This window comes from Diplotaxodon limnothrissa, linkage group LG1 (assembly GCF_057381915.1).
Source record: "Diplotaxodon limnothrissa isolate DT_005_m linkage group LG1, D_limnothrissa_male_GT1.1, whole genome shotgun sequence".
NCBI classification, from domain to species: Eukaryota; Metazoa; Chordata; class Actinopteri; order Cichliformes; family Cichlidae; genus Diplotaxodon; species Diplotaxodon limnothrissa.
This window is the reverse complement of record NC_140596.1, coordinates 12,072,726-12,092,837: the sequence shown is the minus strand read 5'-3', so window position 1 is coordinate 12,092,837 and position 20,112 is coordinate 12,072,726. Positions and strand designations below refer to the sequence as shown.

At 38.8% G+C, this 20,112-nt stretch overlaps 1 protein-coding gene across 1 annotated transcript; it reads right to left on the bottom strand.

Moving 5' to 3' along the window:
• Window positions 1-1,334: 1,334 nt before the first annotated feature.
• loxl1 (lysyl oxidase-like 1) lies at window positions 1,335-19,133 on the bottom strand. The gene is made up of 7 exons (XM_085365518.1): window positions 17,594-19,133; window positions 13,211-13,319; window positions 11,804-11,941; window positions 5,948-6,104; window positions 5,488-5,583; window positions 4,965-5,080; window positions 1,335-2,998 (listed from the first exon to the last, which is right to left on the bottom strand). The coding sequence occupies exons 1-7, from the start codon at window positions 18,681-18,683 to the stop codon at window positions 2,992-2,994; spliced, it is 1,713 nt and encodes a 570-aa protein (XP_085221644.1). The 5' UTR covers window positions 18,684-19,133; the 3' UTR covers window positions 1,335-2,991.
• Window positions 19,134-20,112: the final 979 nt, after the last annotated feature.

Genomic DNA, 20,112 nt, shown 5'->3' with positions numbered 1-20,112 from the left:
ATTATGCAAATATACTGTTTATAAGTTTGGGGAAACTGGATTCAGCTGAGACTGAAGAAGTCATTTGGATAAGTGATGAAACATTTCTTCCGCTCAAAACACTACGAGCCGACAGTTTGTTTTTTGATTACGTGACTGATTCATTTGGTGTCACCATGCAGCTGCATTCATTATTTGTTTTTTGTCAGTATCTTATATGGAGGGTGTATTTTTCTTTACTTGTAAAGGTCAGATTTGCATCCAAGCCAGAATTATGCCTGACAAAATAACATGCAGTACTTGGGAAAATGCCTTTGTGCATTAAACATATCACAGCTAATCTCTTACGAAGGAGGTGAATTCAGTAGCTTGTTACACTTTTCATAGAGCATTTCCCTTAGATCAGGTGACACATGCTACATGTGAGCTCACATGCAAACCTGCTGCATGAAGCACAGTCAACTATTGCTGTAAGAGCAGTGCATATAATCAACCTTATGTGCACACAGCAAACATGTAAATGTTTTTATTATACAAGACATTTTTGACAGGTGTTCACTGTTAGAAAAATACGGCACAGCCTCAAAACAGGTTAAAAATGCTGCATGTTAACCTACAGATAAGCTACTGCTCCACCGAAAGTCAGAGTCACAAGTTGTTGGATTTTTCTTGGTAAGTGTACAGTACGATAATGATCTACAGACTGGATTAAAGAACTAAGCTTTTATAGAACAATATGAAAGACCTGCACAGAAAGGGGAAAAATTTGGATATGAAAAGCTTGAAAACACACACACAAAAAAATAACAGTAAAAATCACATTTTGGTGCTTTGTCATTTGGCCAACACTTACATAATAGAAACCAGATTCTTAACCCCCCCCCCCCCCAAAAAAATATTAACTTAAATATTAAAGTAACATGTAAGATGTTCTAGTTATAAAACCCAAGTTCAGCCACTACTTATGACTGAAATACTGTGTGCAAAACCCATTTAATCTTTTTACATTATGTATTTATCTCTCTATATAAGTACTGCTATTGTTAGTGGCAGGGTCTGTAAGTCTGTGCTTAAATCCAATTATATCATTACATGCATGCACGGGCAACCATGCATGCATGTAATCCAGCATTATTGTTTGTAATTTTATCTCACTGCATATCCTCACATTTCACTCTCTCTACACTATATCTATGCTTTATTAACTTACTGCTTACAGAACATTTGCTACTGTTGCTGCTTCACAATAAAAAATGCACCTCTGGCGAAACATGGGGCAACTTCTATTGTAGTGTGCACGCGCACAAATATGCAAAAATAAGCAAGTTTTCTCTTAGGTACAATCAAGTACAATCAATCATCGAAATTGCATCAGCAAGAGAAAAAATAAATTATGTTCTTTTTGGCTTTTTTGATAGTAGATCAGTTGTAAATATTGGTTTGCCTCATCGTAGCACATGGCTGAATGTAGAAAATCTAACCATGGTTTGCTAATGGTATTATGGAAAAATGCTAGCTATTACTGACTTCAGTGAAAAAAATATGAGTTTGTTTGTCTTTATTGTAAACAAATCTAATCCTTAGATAGTATAGATAGTATACACACAGCATTTATTGTCAAATCAACCAGGACCGAGATCCAGAAGGACTAAAGCTATTTTTCTAAAGTCATAATTTGGAGTGCGTGCTCAATGACATTGCCAGTTGATTTATGGTTTTTACCTGTGTGTTGTAACAGATTGGTAGGCAGCCATTGTAAACCACTGCAGGGATATCATTTCAAAACAACAGCTCATGAGTTGGAGAGGTAGGTAGTGACAGCTTTCTGGCACTCTGCATTATCATATTAAGGCATAGCAGTAGTTTGTCTTTTTTCCAACAACATATACTAGTTGAATAATTCAGATTATCAAGAAAGGAAAAAATATAGGTATTCACTGAATTCACAATTACAGTAACAGATCAAAATGGATATAACAAAATAATATCTATTATTAAAAACATGCATCTCTGGAATATTTGTATACACATTCTTCACATGGTAATGATGACCTATGTATCATCTGACCAGTGCTGTTGATTGAAGAAGAGATCACAAGATAGTGTAAGCATAGTGCTTGTGAATCTTATTTGTTATTTCTGCCAGCTGAGCTTCCTGTTACTGTTAAACTGAAATAAGAAAGGAGAAAAGAGGACATAACTGAAATATCTGAGGTTTTGGAGGAAAACTATGTCTGCTACTGACAATCTGTCTTTTTTGCTGACTTCAAATTTGATGTTGCCAAATGAAAATATGACCTGCTGTCTTCCTCTTGCTGTTAACACAACATTAAACAGGATGTGCCCAGAGAGTCACAGGATTCCAGCCTGATCCACAGAGGCAGTGAAGAGAGAGAAAGAGAAAAAACTAACACATTATAGTTCTTCTGAGTCACTGGGCATCTCTGTCTGCCCCCACACTGCATGGATGAATGCACCTGGGAAGACTTTGTCCCCTAATTTTATTTGTTGGATTCCAGCTGAACCCTGACTTGTCTGGAACACTCATTTCAGCATGGGCACCATTTCATGCTTTTTATAATTCAAACAAAGCCACTCTGCGGGGGTGGCACAGCATAGATGTTTGTGTGGATATACACAAACATAAACACCTCTTTGAAAGTCAGTGATGTGTCCTAGCATGTAACCAAGCCAGACTGGTACCGTGGCAATATGAGATATGTAAGTGGGTGGGCAATATTATAGAACAGATTACAGGGATGCGAACTGTTGGTTCATTATTGGGATACTGACATGCGATATGCATTATGCAGCAGTGCATACTTGTACTACTACCTCAGCGCAATCTGATTGCTGGTGGAACCTATGCTTTTTTTGTCTGCCTGGGATCCCAAAGCAGTGCAAAAAGCAGAGACAAACGGCAACAATGAACAAACAAGAAATGGATTCCATTCACATTTCAATGGAATAGCGATCAGGGTCACTCTAATGTGGCAGCCTTCCAGTGTCTGATCAAGACCTGTAAGACAAACATATAAGAAACAACATCTGTGTTACATTCTTGGGACGGGAAATTTGGAGATGCTCTGTCACCACCATTACTTTCCTTTTTGCTGTATCTTTCTCACACTCATTAATGCATACATATTTAGGACCTTCATGAATGATTAGTTGTGTTGACATGAGGATTTCACAGTGTTGAGACAGTTGTAAATGTACTCTACCTTTAAGTTTTGTCTGTAGTTCTTTGAGGTGATGGGAGGTTTGAAATGACTGTTGTTGTGAACTGAAGTGAATTGTTCTGAATTAGAATAATAGCTTTATGAAAGGGGATATGTGTCAGCTATCCAGCTAGCTTAATAAAGTAAATGCTATTTGAAAAGATTTTTAAGGTATAAACTCTGTGCAACAAATTAAGATTGTGAGGTTCAAACCTGCTATCACAATAATATTATCTAAATGACTGTTTTCTGTTTTCTTTCTGCCGTCTGGGGGTTGTTTGCATCTGCAGCCTGAAGTAAAATTGGCAGACAGTGTGAGTCGTGGTCAGATGCAAAACTCACAAAATGCTGATTTTCAGTTTACTTTAAACAATCTAATTTAAACCTTTTACTGCTCCGTTTATATAAACTGAATAAAAAAAAACTGCATGACTTATGACTGTCTTTTGAGACAGAGACTGGTGGTCCATCATCTACTTTGGTTTGTGATAGAGTAGCTGAGGTACAATGAGGCTTTATTTCACCTACTTCTAATGTTATTCTAAAAGCTGATTAGCTTCGAGGATAAGCTTCCATGTACTCAGCCAAATACTACACTGACTTGGTCTTTTAAATGTAGCTTGTAACTTCATGTGCCCAATATAGTTGTATGTAGTCCTTGGCTGTAGAACAAGGTGTACTGCTTTTAAGTAAGCTGAAGAAGAGAAATAAGTGCCAGAGCCCTAGCATGAGGAGAGCCCTCAAAAACTGTCATTTTCAGCAAGATTTACATTTTTTGTCATCATCACAAAAACTGTAATTCAGTGGTTAAATTTAAAGTTTGACAGGCAACTTTAGCTTTACTAAGTTTCATTATGCTGCTTCAATGCTGCACAAACTACACTAGCACTTATTGAAGCTTAGTACCATTCTGCTAATAAAACATGATTAAAATGAGCACTTTAGTTTTATTACAATAACCCTTTCTTAGTGTAGTGCTACAAAATATACTTACATAAATCATGTCATTTGGATTAAAATGTAACTATAGACATCTCTTTTATGTGATCACAGATAAAGTGATGATAAAGAAAAAGATAGAAAAAGTGCAGATAAGGACACTTGATATGTTAATATCTATGACAGCAGGAGTTTTAGCACCTGACTGCAGCATACAAATCTTTTATTGGTATCAGCAGTTAAAAAAACTATTATACTATAGTTTGCTATTATATCCAGTTTTTATTAGTGTGAATATGCTTTGGCAAACATATTTTAAGGTTTTGTTTCACTGCACCAATGTAACAAAGGGAGATTCGTTGGAGCACTCAAACCTCTTTATATAAAGTCTTTTCAAGAGGATATGATAGTAATTCAGAGTGCAATGATACACTTCCTAATAGCACTATTAACAAGTTCAACACCCCTACATCTCCCTTTGAGGGAGAATATCAAAGTTTCAGAGGCTCTTAATCTTAATGGGAGAATGAGAGCATAATTCATTAAATCATCAAATATTTCAACCACGAACCCATTAAGTCCACTAAATACTTCAAAACACTGTGCAGCTCTTCAGATAGTTGCATTCAGCCGCCACCTTATCATATGATTTAATGCAACTCAGTGGTGGGAAAGTGACACAAACCCTGATTTAAAGTTTTCACTTCAGTTTCCATTTAACAAAAGCATTTTCTTTCCAGGGAAATGTCTTTAAATTGGGAGAGCATTACAAATGCAATAACTAACCTCGCAGTGAATTAATGTCGTACATTTTGTCTTACTTACTGTGCTATCTTGCAGTTTTTCGTTGTAACAAACCGTCCTGTGTAGTGAATGTTACACCTAACCACATTGTTGGTAAAGTCTGACTCCAGCACCAAGAACTTGGGATTAACCTGGAGCTGGAGATTAAACAAAGAGGGAAGATTACAATTTACCATAAACACAAATCATTGCAAACACTGGCTGCAAACAATGGCGCTGGTATAGATGAGAATAAAATATTCTTAAATGCATTATGAATAACTCTCAACTGAATGTATAGATCTTTTTGTGTGGACATTGGAGCAATATTGATTAAATAAAATATGCATGAACAACAGACAATATGATAGATGGGAAACCAGTGGCACTGAACCATAAGGTGCTGCAACCTGAAAAACTCCAGATAACAAGAAACCTAAAAACTTCATGACCTGGATCAATTTGTTTTGGTGGCCTTGACCCTTTCTCACTCTATGAAATGTACTCCTGTGCTGCTTGCTAACTTGCCATGCCCATGGACGTCTGAGTCTCACTTGACTCTTACCTTTAGTATATAGTTTCCTGGTTGGATGTCAGTGATATCTATCCACTGGCAGTCAATATCAGCATTGTAAGTATCGTAGCAGCCTGGGCTCAGACCCTGAAGAAACAGAGGCAAAAAGAGAGGTTGTAAGGAATACTGATCTATGCCAAAAACAGCTGTAATGGTCAAAAAGTGAATACGATCGGATTATCTAATAAACATGAACAGAGCATAGAAGTTTATTGCTAATGTAACATCAACAAGCTAAATTTCATCAGGGACCATTTTTTACTAATACATCAATTGTCAGATTTATGTATTGGTGAAACACTGATATGTTTATTTCATTTTTACAAGTGGACTAGTCACAAAATGCATACCTACAGGGGATGGATATTGGCATGGTTCCTGATAACTATGATGTGAACCACCAAAGAATAATTGCCATTATATCCACTTCTGATTTTGTTTCTTGGATTACCTGAGTGTGAGCAGTGCAGGCATATCGCTTCAGGTGACCAAAGTCACACGTGGTGTCCTCCAGGCAGAAGCTAGCCTTGTGTCCCTCCGCCACTTTACGACCAGTACTGACCTCAAGTAAATCATAATGGCTGAACTCATCCATACTATGGTAATGTCTGTCAGAATGAGCAAACACACAATCAAAGTGGGCATCAGAAAGTTCAAACCAATGCTAATATTAGCAGTTATACAGTGTATCTCCATGGTAAAGTGTCATAGGAGAAATTACAATTAGTCTATTAATGCCGTTATGCTGCTATTGTACTTGCTTTGCCTTCTTTGCTTAATTTTAGGTAATTCAAATTTAAACTTCTAAGACAAAAACTGAATTGATGTACTGTCTATTCAGCCCGGTGACCTCAGCTGTTAACATTTTGTAACTGACGTTGCACCTTGACTGAACACATCATAAATCATCAAAGGGTAATGATACTAATTAATGACAACAATAAAGCATTGCTGAAGCAAGGTATTAGCACCCTAATGATGTATGAATGTTACTAATTAGCTTGTACAAATCGGCAAGATCAGAGGTGTTTGCATGTGTGTGTGGGTGTGAGTTGGTGTTTACGCTTTTTTTTTTGTTTGAGCATGGTTATTTTTAAGCGTGCATGCACATATCAATGTGTGTCATTTGTGTGTCATAGTATGAACACATTGCTATGCCTCTGTGTTCGTGTGTTTGCACAGCTTTAGCAGCTTAGGAAAGCCTGGATGCACATGACCACTGATCATCTCAACTGAACCGGAACATCAACCAAGTGGCTCTTAGTGTATGACTCTGTCAATGAGCCGGTCCATTTGAAATCATCTGCAATATTAACTGCTATGTGGCTTGATCATCTTCCAAATGTCAAAGTGACCCAGGATGCTATTCGCTTTTTACAAGCATGCTGTGCACATAATTGTGGTGCAAGCAGGCATGTGCATATTTGCATTGAAAGGTGACAACATAATTTGATGTTGATGAGGAAACCCTACTTCTGGGTCACTATTTTGATGGATTTTTGCAAAACACTTGCAAGAACTGAGTTATTAAAACATAAAAAATAGAAATACGCATTCTTTGCCAAATTCGTTTCACTTTTTTTGGGGGGGGGGGGGGGGGGGGGGTTGCCTTTCTTTATGTTCCTACATATACAAGTTTAAAGCATTTTCTTTAACTTGAGTTTACATGGTTCTGTTTTCAAGGACAATAAATTACAAAGAAAATACCTGCACCAGCACTGGAACACAGTGATAAGTTTAAGGAGTAGTTGATGGGTTTCTTTACATGATGTTATTCGTTATACAGATACAGTGTTATAGCAGCAAGATTTATATTCTAAGCAGCTACAGTTATAAAACTATTAATTAATGTATAGATGTAGTCTAATATGGAGAATGTAGGGGAAAACTAAATTCAAATAATAAAAAAGCCTATGCCAATTTAAAAAAAAAACAATCAATACATTATGCATTACAGGAAACACTTAAATTAGTAGTTGTAATATTTTTTTTTATATCATTGCTAAGTTCCTCCATTGCTTCGTCGTGGTGGAGACTGTAGCTATAGCGGGTGAGGTAAGCACTGGATCCGTTACTCTCAGACACTCAGACTATATAAATATTGCCCTTTTGCCTTACTTCATAGCCTGTGTTTCAACACAGCAACAGCTTTTACTGGAACAGTCATTAAAGATTGAAGGATGGCTTGGAAGGAAAAGTGGGTACTTTCCACTGATGGAGCAAGTGACCATTCAACGACTCATTTGTTCCATAGAAGAGCCAACCAATTAGGGAATGATTTCAGGTAGAAACCTGTCTGTTGTTATCTAAGGCTAAACACTGTCTTCATTCTAACTCAGGCCATAAATTACTATTTTGTCTCTTTTGGCGTACAAATATCGATGACTGTGGCTGTTTATATCCTGTTTTTTTATTGGGGGGTAAATGGGTACGCACGCAATTTGTGTGAGTGCATACATTCACATTTGTGTATAAAACAAGGAGGGAACTTGAAGGCCTGGAATGCTGAAACACAGCATTTGTTTGTGTTCCTGGAACTGGCATTCATTTCAGTGGCAGTCTTGAGATGATTATCTTCAGCAAGTGTGTGTATGTGTTTGTGAAATAGAAAGAAAGGGTGCAGGAAGCAAAGCTGGATGACGAGATGCCTGGAAGGGTCCCTCTCCTCTTTTGATTTTTGGATCCCCTTATTGACTATGTCAACTATAGGGAATGTAGTGTTGGAAGGACATATAGGGGATTTAACAAGAATAGCTTGTATTGGTAATGTACAAAACATTCCAATCCTTCTTAGTTGTGAGTCATTTTCCACTCGTCTAGCAACAAACAAGACTTTGAGGGTTCCTCAGATCAGAGCGAGGGTTATAAAACACAGGAATTACAGTAGGTTCTTTGAGAACTATTTAGCAGTGGCCTGCCATTTGCCTTCCAAAATGTGGAGGACCAGGATATGAAGACATACATCAAAGCACCTGCATAAATAGTGGCTGTAATCTTTGACCAAAAAGGTCACATAGCTTAATACAGTTGTAACATATGAGAGTGAGATAAATAGAGCACAGGCTGAAGAATTCTATTAGTAACTAGTGAAAAATGAGTCAAACAGTTTTAATGAACTTCTGATTCTTTCACCACTGGAATAAAAACATGATCTATCTGGATTTCTTTGTTCTCATTCATGTAAAAAAAAAGATACAGAATTTCAACATTTTACAACAATTGATGCTCAGAGAGAGCTCCTTTTTTCATACCTGTGTGCAAAAAATAGGAGTGGATGAAATGAAAGGCAAAACTGTCAACTGTCACTTGATTTGACAAAAATGTAGGGCAGGAAAGTTTATTGTAAGAATCTGGGCTAGAGATTTTCTTCCCCTAAAGAGGCTTCTTTGTAACCAAACACTGTCCCAGTAACCCATATCTGTGCTATCATACTTTAGCAGAAATTTGATCTGGTGTCATAGATTGACAGGAAAATTTGATTGATTTGTCATTCTGATCACACAGTCAGCGGAATGATTGCCTTGGCTTTCTGCCTCTTGGGAACCACTGTGTAAATGTAGACTGATGTCAAGCAGCAACAACACTGCCAATCTCCTAACGGCCAGTCAACATTCCTCTAAGATGAGAAAAGTAAGGAGAGCCTTGATCCTGTGTCAGCAAGCAGACTTGTTGAAATGGAGATTTAAAAAAAAAAAAAGCCTTCATTTAATATAATATAAGAAAAGAATAATATGTCTCAAATCACCCCTTCATTACTTCTCATAAATATTTGATCTTAGTCAGCTTAATTTATATATATATACACTAAATAAACTCCAGCTTGTCCAGAATGCAGCAGCCAGCTGGACATGACTTCTATTTTAGCTTCTTAGTTACTGGTTAACTTTAGACTTGATTTGAAGATTTAATTGGCAGACTTTGAGGCACATTCTAGACATTCTAGACTAGACTTGCACTAAAGTATAGTAAAGATCATCTAACACCTTTTTTGCCAGGTGGCAGCCTGGGGTCCTCAGCCAAGGCCCTGTTAGTATGTCCAGAATCTCATCTGAGAACCTAAGGAGGCTATCAGCCTTATGTTGTTAGGGGACCTAGTCTCTAGAGCAGTCTTCATGAGGCGATCAGATTAGCGAGTTCCCTAATATCTCTTAAAGACATATTTCTATATAAGTTCTATGTACTGAGAAAGACAGTGAAAGTTCTGTTTGTCAAATTGGTCAAACCAACACAGCTGTATTCCATTATTTTTTGTGTAATGTGGCTTGGCTCTGGACTCCACAGGTTACCAACCTCAGATTACTGAAAGTGAAATAGGACTTTTTTAGTCAACCAGCTCAAGGTCTGTCCTTATTTGTGAAGTGATCATATAGGCTACAACACAGAGTTTTCATGATAGTGTGACACCCAAGACAGCTGACCTCACATCGCACTGAAAAACTGAAAAAGAATCTTTTAGGTGTCCCAGTTGGATATGCAGTCCTATACCCATTCATGTGGCCATATGGCAATAAAGCTTTTTATACTGCCATTCACACAGTAGTTAAATACCGTTGCTTATGTTTTATTCCTTAGTGCAAAAACACAGCTTGCTTGGGTGTGATGAATATTCTTGCTTTGGTGGATTCAGTGTAATTAACCATTCGTATTTGATACTTCTCCGACTCTACATTTTTAGCAACTAATCCTTGTAAGGATTTCTTATTATTCTTAACCCTGGAGGGTCTTAGGGTCGATTTGTGGCTTTTTCAAATTTCGATTACATGCCATTTGCACAGTGTTGAATGGAATATAGCGAAAGTCTGCAAAAAAAAGTTCGGTCACATTTACTGTTAAAATTTCAGTATGACTTCCGGAAATTAGCTTCAGTGGCTAAGCTAGCGATAAACTTACGCTATTGGTCCTAGTGGTCGATTTGTGCCCCATTGAAGCCCATTATAAACGCTATTTTTCACGGCAAAAAAATTACGGTCAAATCGATCGTGATCGGTTATGTTTCCGCTTCCGCTTGCAGTACTGGCCTTAGAGTTGTAATTTTTTTATTTGTCCACCGGGTGGCGCCCTTGCTCCACATGTGACGCCTGCTGGAACATACACATGTTCTCCAGCGGCCTGCTCGAGACAGATACCCGGAAAAGGCAGACTAATTTCCCGCGTACAGCAGCAGCTTGGCCCGCTGCTCGTTCCGGACCATTTTCTGACCTTAGGATCATTTGAGGGTGCATTAATTTTTTTTAATCAACAGGAAATGACGTATTTGTTTTCACGTGGTAGCGGAAGTGTGTGCTGCAGACACGGGAACCGAACCATATGCTCCGGCGCTGCGCGAAACACACCCGCGGCAGAGGCACTCCTCCCCGGGGGAGCAGGAGCAGCAGCGCCGCCTGGGGACATTTTTGGCTTCTGGAAAAAAAATTAAAACCGGATCGAAATTAATGTTGGTGCCAATCTTTTGTCCATCTAAAGGCCTAATTATAATAACAATAAAATATTACTTCAAATGTTTTTTTTTGGAAAATATTTTATGTTTTATGTTTTATGTTTTTGGGGCAAAAAAAGCAGTGCGCTCATGTGACGAAACCGGGATATAAAGGGTTAAAATCCGCGAAATGTAATTAAAACTTGACATGAATATTTCAAGGAGAAGTAGATCTAAAAGATTGGCTAATTTAAAGTGGAATAAAATATTAATATATAAATTTTTTATAGCACTTTTTGGGCGTGGTCGATAGTGTGCATTTTATGAAATGCGCTCCTGGAAAAAAAATAAAAGGCGATCGAAATGACTCTTGGTGCCAATCTTTAGTCCATCTAAAGGCCTAATTATAATAACAATTGAATATTACCTCAAATGTTTTTTTTGGAAAATATTCAAGTTTTTTGTTTTTTGGGGCAAAAAAAGCAGTGCGCTCATGTGACGAAACCGGGATATAAAGGGTTAAAATCCGCGAAATGTAATTAAAACTTGACATGAATATTTCAAGGAGAAGTAGGTCTAAAAGATTGGCTAATTTAAAGTGGAAAAAAATATTAATATATAAATTTTTTATAGCACTTTTTTGGGCGTGGTCGATTTGTGGCTCTAAGACCGATAGTGTATGCATTTTTCTAAGACCCTCCAGGGGTATGTACCTGTCTCTCATGCACAAAGAACAAAAAATGTTCTCTTAATTGAAGTTGAAATAATTAAAACTGACAATTTTAAGAAAACAATGAGGACATATTTTAAATATATTGTTTAAAATAAATGCATTCATTCAACTGAATCTGGAAATCTGCTGTGCACTATTGTACATTATTAAGCACTTACTGATGACAGCTGTGCCACTCCCAGGTATGACGTGGCCTGTTCGGCATGAAGTCAGCAGTTCCCTTGTTCTTCACTCGCTGTGGAAATCGTAGCAGGACCCTCACATCATAGTCAGTGGTCTCAGAGGTATAGGCAGAGCTAAATTGTGCACATATACATGAAGACAAAAATGATGAGGGGAAGTGTTGGATGCAGGCACGTCTGTTTCTCATAACTAAGACAAGGAAAAAAGAGCCCAACTGAAAATCTTCGAGGCAGGAGCATAGTTACTAAATAATTCATTCTACAGATTAAAACCATCTCTCCAATCACACTGTTTCAACATGGGCAGTGGGGGGAAAAAACGCAACCTATACACAATTAACTTTTTGTGCGAAAAAGGAGACACAACCTCGAGTTCACAATACCACTGAAAATCTAAGCCATTCATCTTGTGACTGTTGTTGACATTGGAGTGTATGGCAAATTACAACAGCCCATCTGTGGGTGATTGCTGCAGACTCAAGCAGGATATGAAAGGGCTTTGAGGGATGGCTGTGCTTGTGATGGGAAGAGAGCAAATAGAGGAGCCACAGGGACAACACACTTCCATCATTTCAATGGTGTCCTTAGTGCAGAGGCAGTCAAAGGGCCCAGGCCTGAGGCTCAGGGGATGCCTTTCACCAACACTGAGAAATGAAAGTAAGGACAGCCTCTATCCAGTCTTTTAAAGGGACCAGGATTTAGCTCATGTAAGTTGTGCTGTTAGTCAACTTTTTTCATTATTTATTTCAGAAATTATTGCACGGAATGGATATAATCCTGAAGGCTGAGTTCAAATAATGGATGGTTCACTCGCCGGTTAATGCTGCCCAAAGGTGAAGCAGCTCATAAAAACATGCTAGTCTTTCATAAAACTTTACATTTTGTTGTTAATGCATAAACCAAAGTGTGTAACCTGGACAGGACTCTAGCCTATGAAAAGTGCTACATAATTTAGTGTTCCCATTTACTGTTTTTGCAAACAGGCTCAATGCTGCCCTTAACCCCTTAATGCCCAGTGTATCATATTCGATACATACAGATTTGTTTTTGTTTTTTATACACTTCTACATAAGAGTGACCCCCCCCCCCCCCCCCCCCCCCGCAACCCCCCTGAAGAAACTAAATAAATTCCACAATACCCTTTTATTGTGGAATTTATTTAGTAGAAAATGCAATACAAATTACAAACCATATATGGAAATTAAAATGTGATTCATTTAAAAAAAAAAAAAAATCAATAAACTCGATTTTCAAAGAAATTACAATATTTGGTAATTATTTCATGGTTTGAACATTAAAAGGTTAAGCTTTTTAAAATAAGAATTTGTCACAAGCACAAAAACTAAAGAAATATACGAATAAACAAACATAGGATGTCTTTACCTGGACAGACATTTCTCCTCAGCAGCACAGCGAAGAGAGTACATGTGGGCTCTCTGAATATACGTCGAAGCCTGGACATAGTTGGGATCAGGGACCAGGTCAGGCAAACCTGAAATAACATATAGAGTTTTCAGCCTCTGTTGTCATTCACCAAGTTATCCAGTATCACACAATGGTGCTACAAAAGAAGTTCTAACATTTGGAAACAAAAAATATTTTTACACATATAATTTGAATGCTGTAGTAATGAATTCGCTGTAGTTCAAGCAGACAAATGCATTTAAAAAAAATCCAAATTCCAAGTTCACCTAGTTTTCAAAGTTTTTTGTTTTTTTTGTTTTTTTTTTAAGAGAAAGGTAAATGGAGTGGTGTTGATGGAAGAGATAATGGGCAAAATTTCAGCAACATGGCCCACAGATCAAGAGTGGGTTACACTATAGACCCAGTGACCACTAATTACTGTGCATTCCAGATTATTATCATGGCTTTCTAATGAGATACTTTCGCTGTGAGGGGCCTCTTTGACAGAGGTGAATTAGGGGTCAAAGAGCACAAGAGTTACATCTGAATCCATTATCTACAAAATCCCCCAAACAAAAAAGAAGTATACAGCCTCACCCCGATTATATGTACTTATAGTGTCAGTCTTATTAAATATAAAGTATCATTTATTTAAAAGGTGGAAAAAAATATATACCTTGCTCGCCTACTTGCTTGGCTAATATAATGTGATCTTCCAAAATACAAATTTTGACATGAACATGTCACTTCAGCTTAACCTTAAATGTAACAAACAGACAAGTCATACCTGCTGGGGACAAGGATAAATTTGGAAATGTCTGAGAGTATTACAGAAGGGCTGATTGCAATTCAGCCCAGGTTTTTCACTATTTTTGTTTCTCAAAACAAGTGACAAAGATTAAGAGATGTAGCAAAGTAAACAGTGATACATAGAGAAAGCCAGACAGAGCGAGAGAATGTAATGTATGTGCCAGGGCAAAACAACAATGATCTCACACCAACTTCTGTTTTTAAAGTGGGTCACTGACCACATCTGTTAGAAAAACTGAAAGAAAAAAAAGCAGGCCTGACTTGCCAGCAATGGTCTGTGACATGGCTTATCACCTCTCTCTGTTTGGTTCGCAAAGGCCAGGCACATTTAAATGTGAGCTTGTTCAAACAACTGAAAGTCAAACCTTCTGACCTCTAAACCTGGAAATCACCAAATCAAGTGCAATCTTTAATTCATGTTGTAGTGCGAGTGCAATGGGGGTAAAAAACAAACAAACAAACAAACATATCTTTTGATTTAGGACCCACAATGATGTGTTTAGTTGTAGCATGTTGTGGAAAATACACAGAAATGTCCTGGCATCTAACATCCAGGTGAGTCTTCCCCCCCAACTTGCAAGTTTAAATAAGGACTTTCCCTTTGAGGAGGCTGTGTAAATATCCCATCTGACATCTCTCTCTGAAGAACACATACAAGACAGGGGAAGACTTCCTGCGCCAGACCATGTAAACACTGTAAACCAGTGTGAAACACAGAGGTTTTCCAACAGAACTCTCAACTCCAAATATTTTCTCCTCACCCTAGGAAGGCTTTGTTCTCTGCCCCCTAATCTTTTGAGATGTGAAAGTGGGTCTCTTTCAGAAGGATAAAGTGTATTGAGACGCCAAAGCTGATCGGCTCTCAACAGCATGTGACAAAGCCGCACATTACACTCTAAGTGGGGCACAGAGAAAAGAAACTGAATCTTGCCAAGCTTTTTATACCATCGAATATAGGATAATAAAAGACATGAGGTCTCCCTTTCTAGATACTCCCATGTTGAGCTAGAGCTGTTACTGCAAAAAGATTGGAATACTTAAAATTCAGTGTTCTCATTTGAATATGTAGAATCATAATCACAACATCTGACCCACATGGTTAACTCTAAACTCAAATATTCCTTTATTAGTTTATTTATATTTTCCACTTCTTCTTGCAATATGGCATCTATGATGCATCTTTGATGTTTATTAAACATTTTAGTTTTGGTGGTCAGTGAGCATGTTACAGATTAACTTTAGTGAGATGTTGAAATCTTTTCTTTGTATGCGAGAAAATAGTGGTGAATGTAATGAATGCAATAACTGCAGCACTGTACAAGTTACTGTATAATTATTCTCACTCCTGACTGTAGGAGGCTTTGCTGGTGAATATGAGAATATGAATATTGAGCTATAAGGGTAAAGCTGGGTTAGATTTCTTTGCCAGAAAACTTCACTGAAGATTACATAGTATTCACAAAAACACTGTAAAGGAGTAGCTTCCAAAACTAGAGGCACACAAAGCCTACACAGACAAAATCACATTTGTGGCAATATAAAGTAAATGGCCTTGGTTGATCACCTTTATTTTGCAAATACGTCTCTGTTTTAATCATAATTTGATAAACTTATTATATGCTGAGGATGGCAGAGACATGAGTTAAGCCTTTCCTCTTTCTAGGCCTGGGTTGTGGCTCATGTAAAGTGCCTCATAGCCAGTGTGGGTCAAGAAATATAACAAACTTGTTAAACTGTTCTAATTTTGCACATATGGTTCTAGGGCAACATATTGTAGTATGTCACATCCTATTGGCTGCATATTATCTGGCATTCAAGCTGGTGGTTGTGCACTACAATCACTGTTAACACCTGAGAAACAACTGCAGCTATTTGTACGTTCATGTTTTTGTTGCCAGTGATGACATTTACCATGTTGCCCACCTCCGCTTAACCTAAGACCTCTATGTGCTTGGTATTTTACCTTTGAACTGATTTTAGTAGAAATTATTTGTAATGAGAATTTTTGTTATTGCAACTGATACAGATTATACTTGGTGTGTATTCTGTGCTTCACAGTGTCTGATACAATACACAATTGAATTTAAAAATGACAGTGTAAATACACTTCTCTTCTTACATCACCTTTAACACAACTTTACTATAGATCAGAGTAGTTATTATGATACTGTACCAGTTTAATGCCTTGCCGTGACGCAGTGCAATAAAAATGTCAGCTTTTCAACAGCTCCCAGTGACTGAATCTTTATCACAATGATTACTGAGGGCACTAAGGCATCTGCACACATGTTGGCTTTTTGTGCCTTGGAAATGGCTCCCAGCTCTAGAGTATTTAATGAATGAGTCTTGTAAGGCGTACAGCACACTAGAGAGACTGCTGTGCAGTATGGCAGATTATTGAGTAAAACAAAACGATAAACCTGCATTAACAGCCTGAGAATCTCACTGGAGGCCCTCATCTCCTCCCTATTCAAACCAGACACAGCTTCTGGCATGCAGAATATAGACACACATGTTGTTTGCATTGAACTAAGTCATTTCAAAATCTACATAGTGCTGAAAATAAACTTTTACCTACTGAGAACAATACTGTAATAATTTATGAAAATGAGTGTTATTAATTGCTAATAGTTTAAAAGAAATCATAACCTATGGCAAATAAACATTTCAAAGACAGTTCACTGCATGCTTTGACCCTCCTCATACTTCCCCCGAGGACTCTTACTAAATATTTATTTGATTTCCTGTAGCTGAAGCAATGGACCCCATGTGTTACAGGGACTTTCCACACTCTCCCTTCCCCTAAGGGAGTGGTGAAGTACTGTATCACCCTCCCTTGTTTCCCCTCAACTGCCATCAAACCCAGGAGGTAGCCACCAACACCCCGTCACCAGCCCCCTCCTATGAGGTCACCACCATCATTACTAAACTCCACACGAACATGAACCAGTGCACTTTGTAGAAGCACAGCACACCCCCACACAAAACACAGGGTTTCTTGTGTCTGCTCTCTGTACATTGGCAGGCTTTGCTCGGCACCTGGTTTCAATAACCATACAAGTGGGAAAAGATGAACCTTGTGTCGACTTTTCTTTGTTTGTAAACTGAAAGATGTTGAATTTTAAACAGCTGTTTCATTCCGATTACTTCAGATTTCTGATAAACATGGAAGAAGATGACTGGAAAAACTTTACGGTGTACTTGAAAGGGTGGTGGCCTTTCTATTATTCTCGGTCTTGCATATTTTGCATTCATATCTAGAGCAACAAGAGAGATCAGATGGCCAGCTTTTCATTTTTTGCCTCACAGACTGAAATACCTTGGGTGAATGCCTAGAACTGAACATGTGCCCTGTTTGAACTGAAAATGTCAAATATAATAAGTGCTTCAAGATTTCCGTGAAAACCAAACACAATCTTGGATCTAAAGCCATTTCACTTGTGTCACAGCCTAGTTTAATATTATTAAGATGTAGCTAAATTCGCTAACCAAAGTGGTCAATGAAAGATACACTGTGTTAGTTTATCAATGCCAAAATAAACCATACTTTACCTCTCTGATTTGGTCGGTACACACTAACACCATTCGAATTAGGGTTTTCAACGGCAGAATTTAGAGAATTTCTGCCTGAGGGAACGGATTGTACGAAGGGAGGCTGGGGTCTTCCAAATGGAGGAAACTGCTCATATTGGGGGCTCCTGACTGGCGGTTGATTAGCAGGTCCTGATCTGTCTACTATCACAGGAGGGGCCTGGTTGGCATCAGGGGCAGGAATGGCAGGAGCAGATTCCTCATTGAAGAGACTGTGAGTGTATCTGTGGTCCAGACCATCAGCAAATGGCAGCTGGGGAGCACGTGCAGGCACCACAGGATTGGATGCGTAGCCATATGACTGGTAGTAATGATAGCCATCATCAGTAAAGTCAGACGGAGAGCCTGGGAGCACAGGGGCCAAACCACCTCCATATATACCTCCAGTATACCCTCGTCCAGTGCCATATCCTGTTCCACCATACGCTCCACCAATAACAGGCTGAAAGGGGGGCTCGTAGCTCCTGACTGGTACATCCCCGAAACTGGGGTCATAAGGCACTGGTTGGAAAGGAGGCTGTTGAGGCAACGGGTACTGTGGGTAGGCTGGTATGTTATATGAAGATGAAGAAAAGGAAGAGGATGATGATACTGAGGAAGAGCCTGTAGATGGCCGGAAGCGACTGCTAGAGGATCCCTGGAATTGGCTACTTCCAGTGCTACCTGTGGTTTGTCTCCAATTATCAGGCACTTGTCCAAAGCCAAAAGGATGCCTTGCCTGTCCACGGACAGTTTCAGAGGATCCTCTTGAAGGAGCCTGTCTGCGGACATTGCCTCCTTGAGGTCTGCGTGAAGAGCGTGGACGAGAATCTGCCACAACCACCCTCGGACCTCTGTCCTGGGTCCCTTCTCCAGCAGGAATGTATTCAGCTCCACTGTTCAGTAGGCTAAAAACCTGGCCATTGTTCTCCCACTGAATCACCTGCCTCCACGGGGTGGAAGAGCTGTCCTGCCCTTCACCCTGGCTCTGTCCCTGAGTCTGTGTGGCAACCTGAGCCTGCCCTGAACTCAACGGGATGAATGCCAAACATGCCACAAAAATAGAAAACATACTGGCTCCAACGACAGCACACCTCCCAGAAAACCAGACAAAAAAACAACAACCTAAAAGCAACAAAAACAAACTAACAAAAAAATACCTTCCAAGTCCACCAGAAAATCAAACTTAAACCACCTGCAGTTCTGTCAATAAAACATGTGTTTCCTCTTCCCGTAGGTAGCGCTTTGGTGCAAGTGTTGAGAAAGATGCAGAGTTGAAAAGCCTGTGGTTGAGTGCATCTACGGTTCTTCACTGCCAGCAGCAGAGGAGGTTGAATGTGCATTCAGGAGCAATGACACCCAGGAGAGTGAAAATGGGGTTCAGCAGACCCACTATTGGTGTTACCCTCTGCTAGTGCTATGAGAATATGCCCTGACTTCTCGTGTGTCTTCTAGTTCGCCTGTCAGTAGACTGAGCATTGCTCTCTGCCTTCAAAAAAGAAAAGCCTGTGCACTGCACGACTGCAAGCTTCTATTTGCCTGATTGCTTACAACGGGTTGTGAAAAAAAACCTCAAACTTTTTTTTTCTTTTTTTTAAGGGGAGGTCCTGCATGGCCCTAGTGCTAGTGATATTCCTTACATGAGCTCCCCCAGAGTCAATATTATTATCTTCAAAGGAATTCAGACATAGTAAAACATCTTTCTTTTATCCTTGCGTGAATTCTTATAAGCCGATATAGACAGTGTGACCTTGACTACTCCAGAGGCTTGTTAAATTGACACTCTTTTTTTAAAACTTTTGAAATTACAGCACCCTTGTGCAGATGGTTAATTACCTAATTGGTTACAGGAGTTGTCACAAAACCACTGATGCAAGCCACACAATAAATATCCTCTGGTAGCATAAAGCACTTCTTAACTTTGAAAGGCATTTTGAGTGGACTTTGCAGAGTGAACACAGAGTGAATATAAATGGGATATGCTCAATGTAATATAAGCTATTCTCAAATATGAATGAAATAATATCATCCTTCAACACAGTTCTCTCTTTATATGGTGAATTTTAGAAAATGTGTTTTGTATACCCCACCCAAAGAAATATCAAACTATGGTCAATTACAACAGTGTTCAAAACCCTCCTCCCATCAAAAACAAACAGTCCTCCCTTCTCCACCCCTCATTCCCTTTTCTACTTGTAGTTGAATGCACAAAAGACATGCTGAGAGTATATTCCATGTTCCCGAGCAAGACAGAACTGCGTGTGCTTTGTCTGTGAATACTTCTAAATCAGTCGTGCACTCTGAGGCCCTCATTTATACAATGTTCAGTGAGAAAAGTCATTAGTAAACACATTCACTTGGGATTTGAAACTGTTTGGTTGCTGCTTGCCTTGATAGAGTGCACGCAGAAAGAATCAGATTTCTCCGTTATCAAAGTCAGCAGTTTGTATTTTCCTTGGCATGTCTCACCGGGGCAAATGGCCACAACGTGCCACAGACCA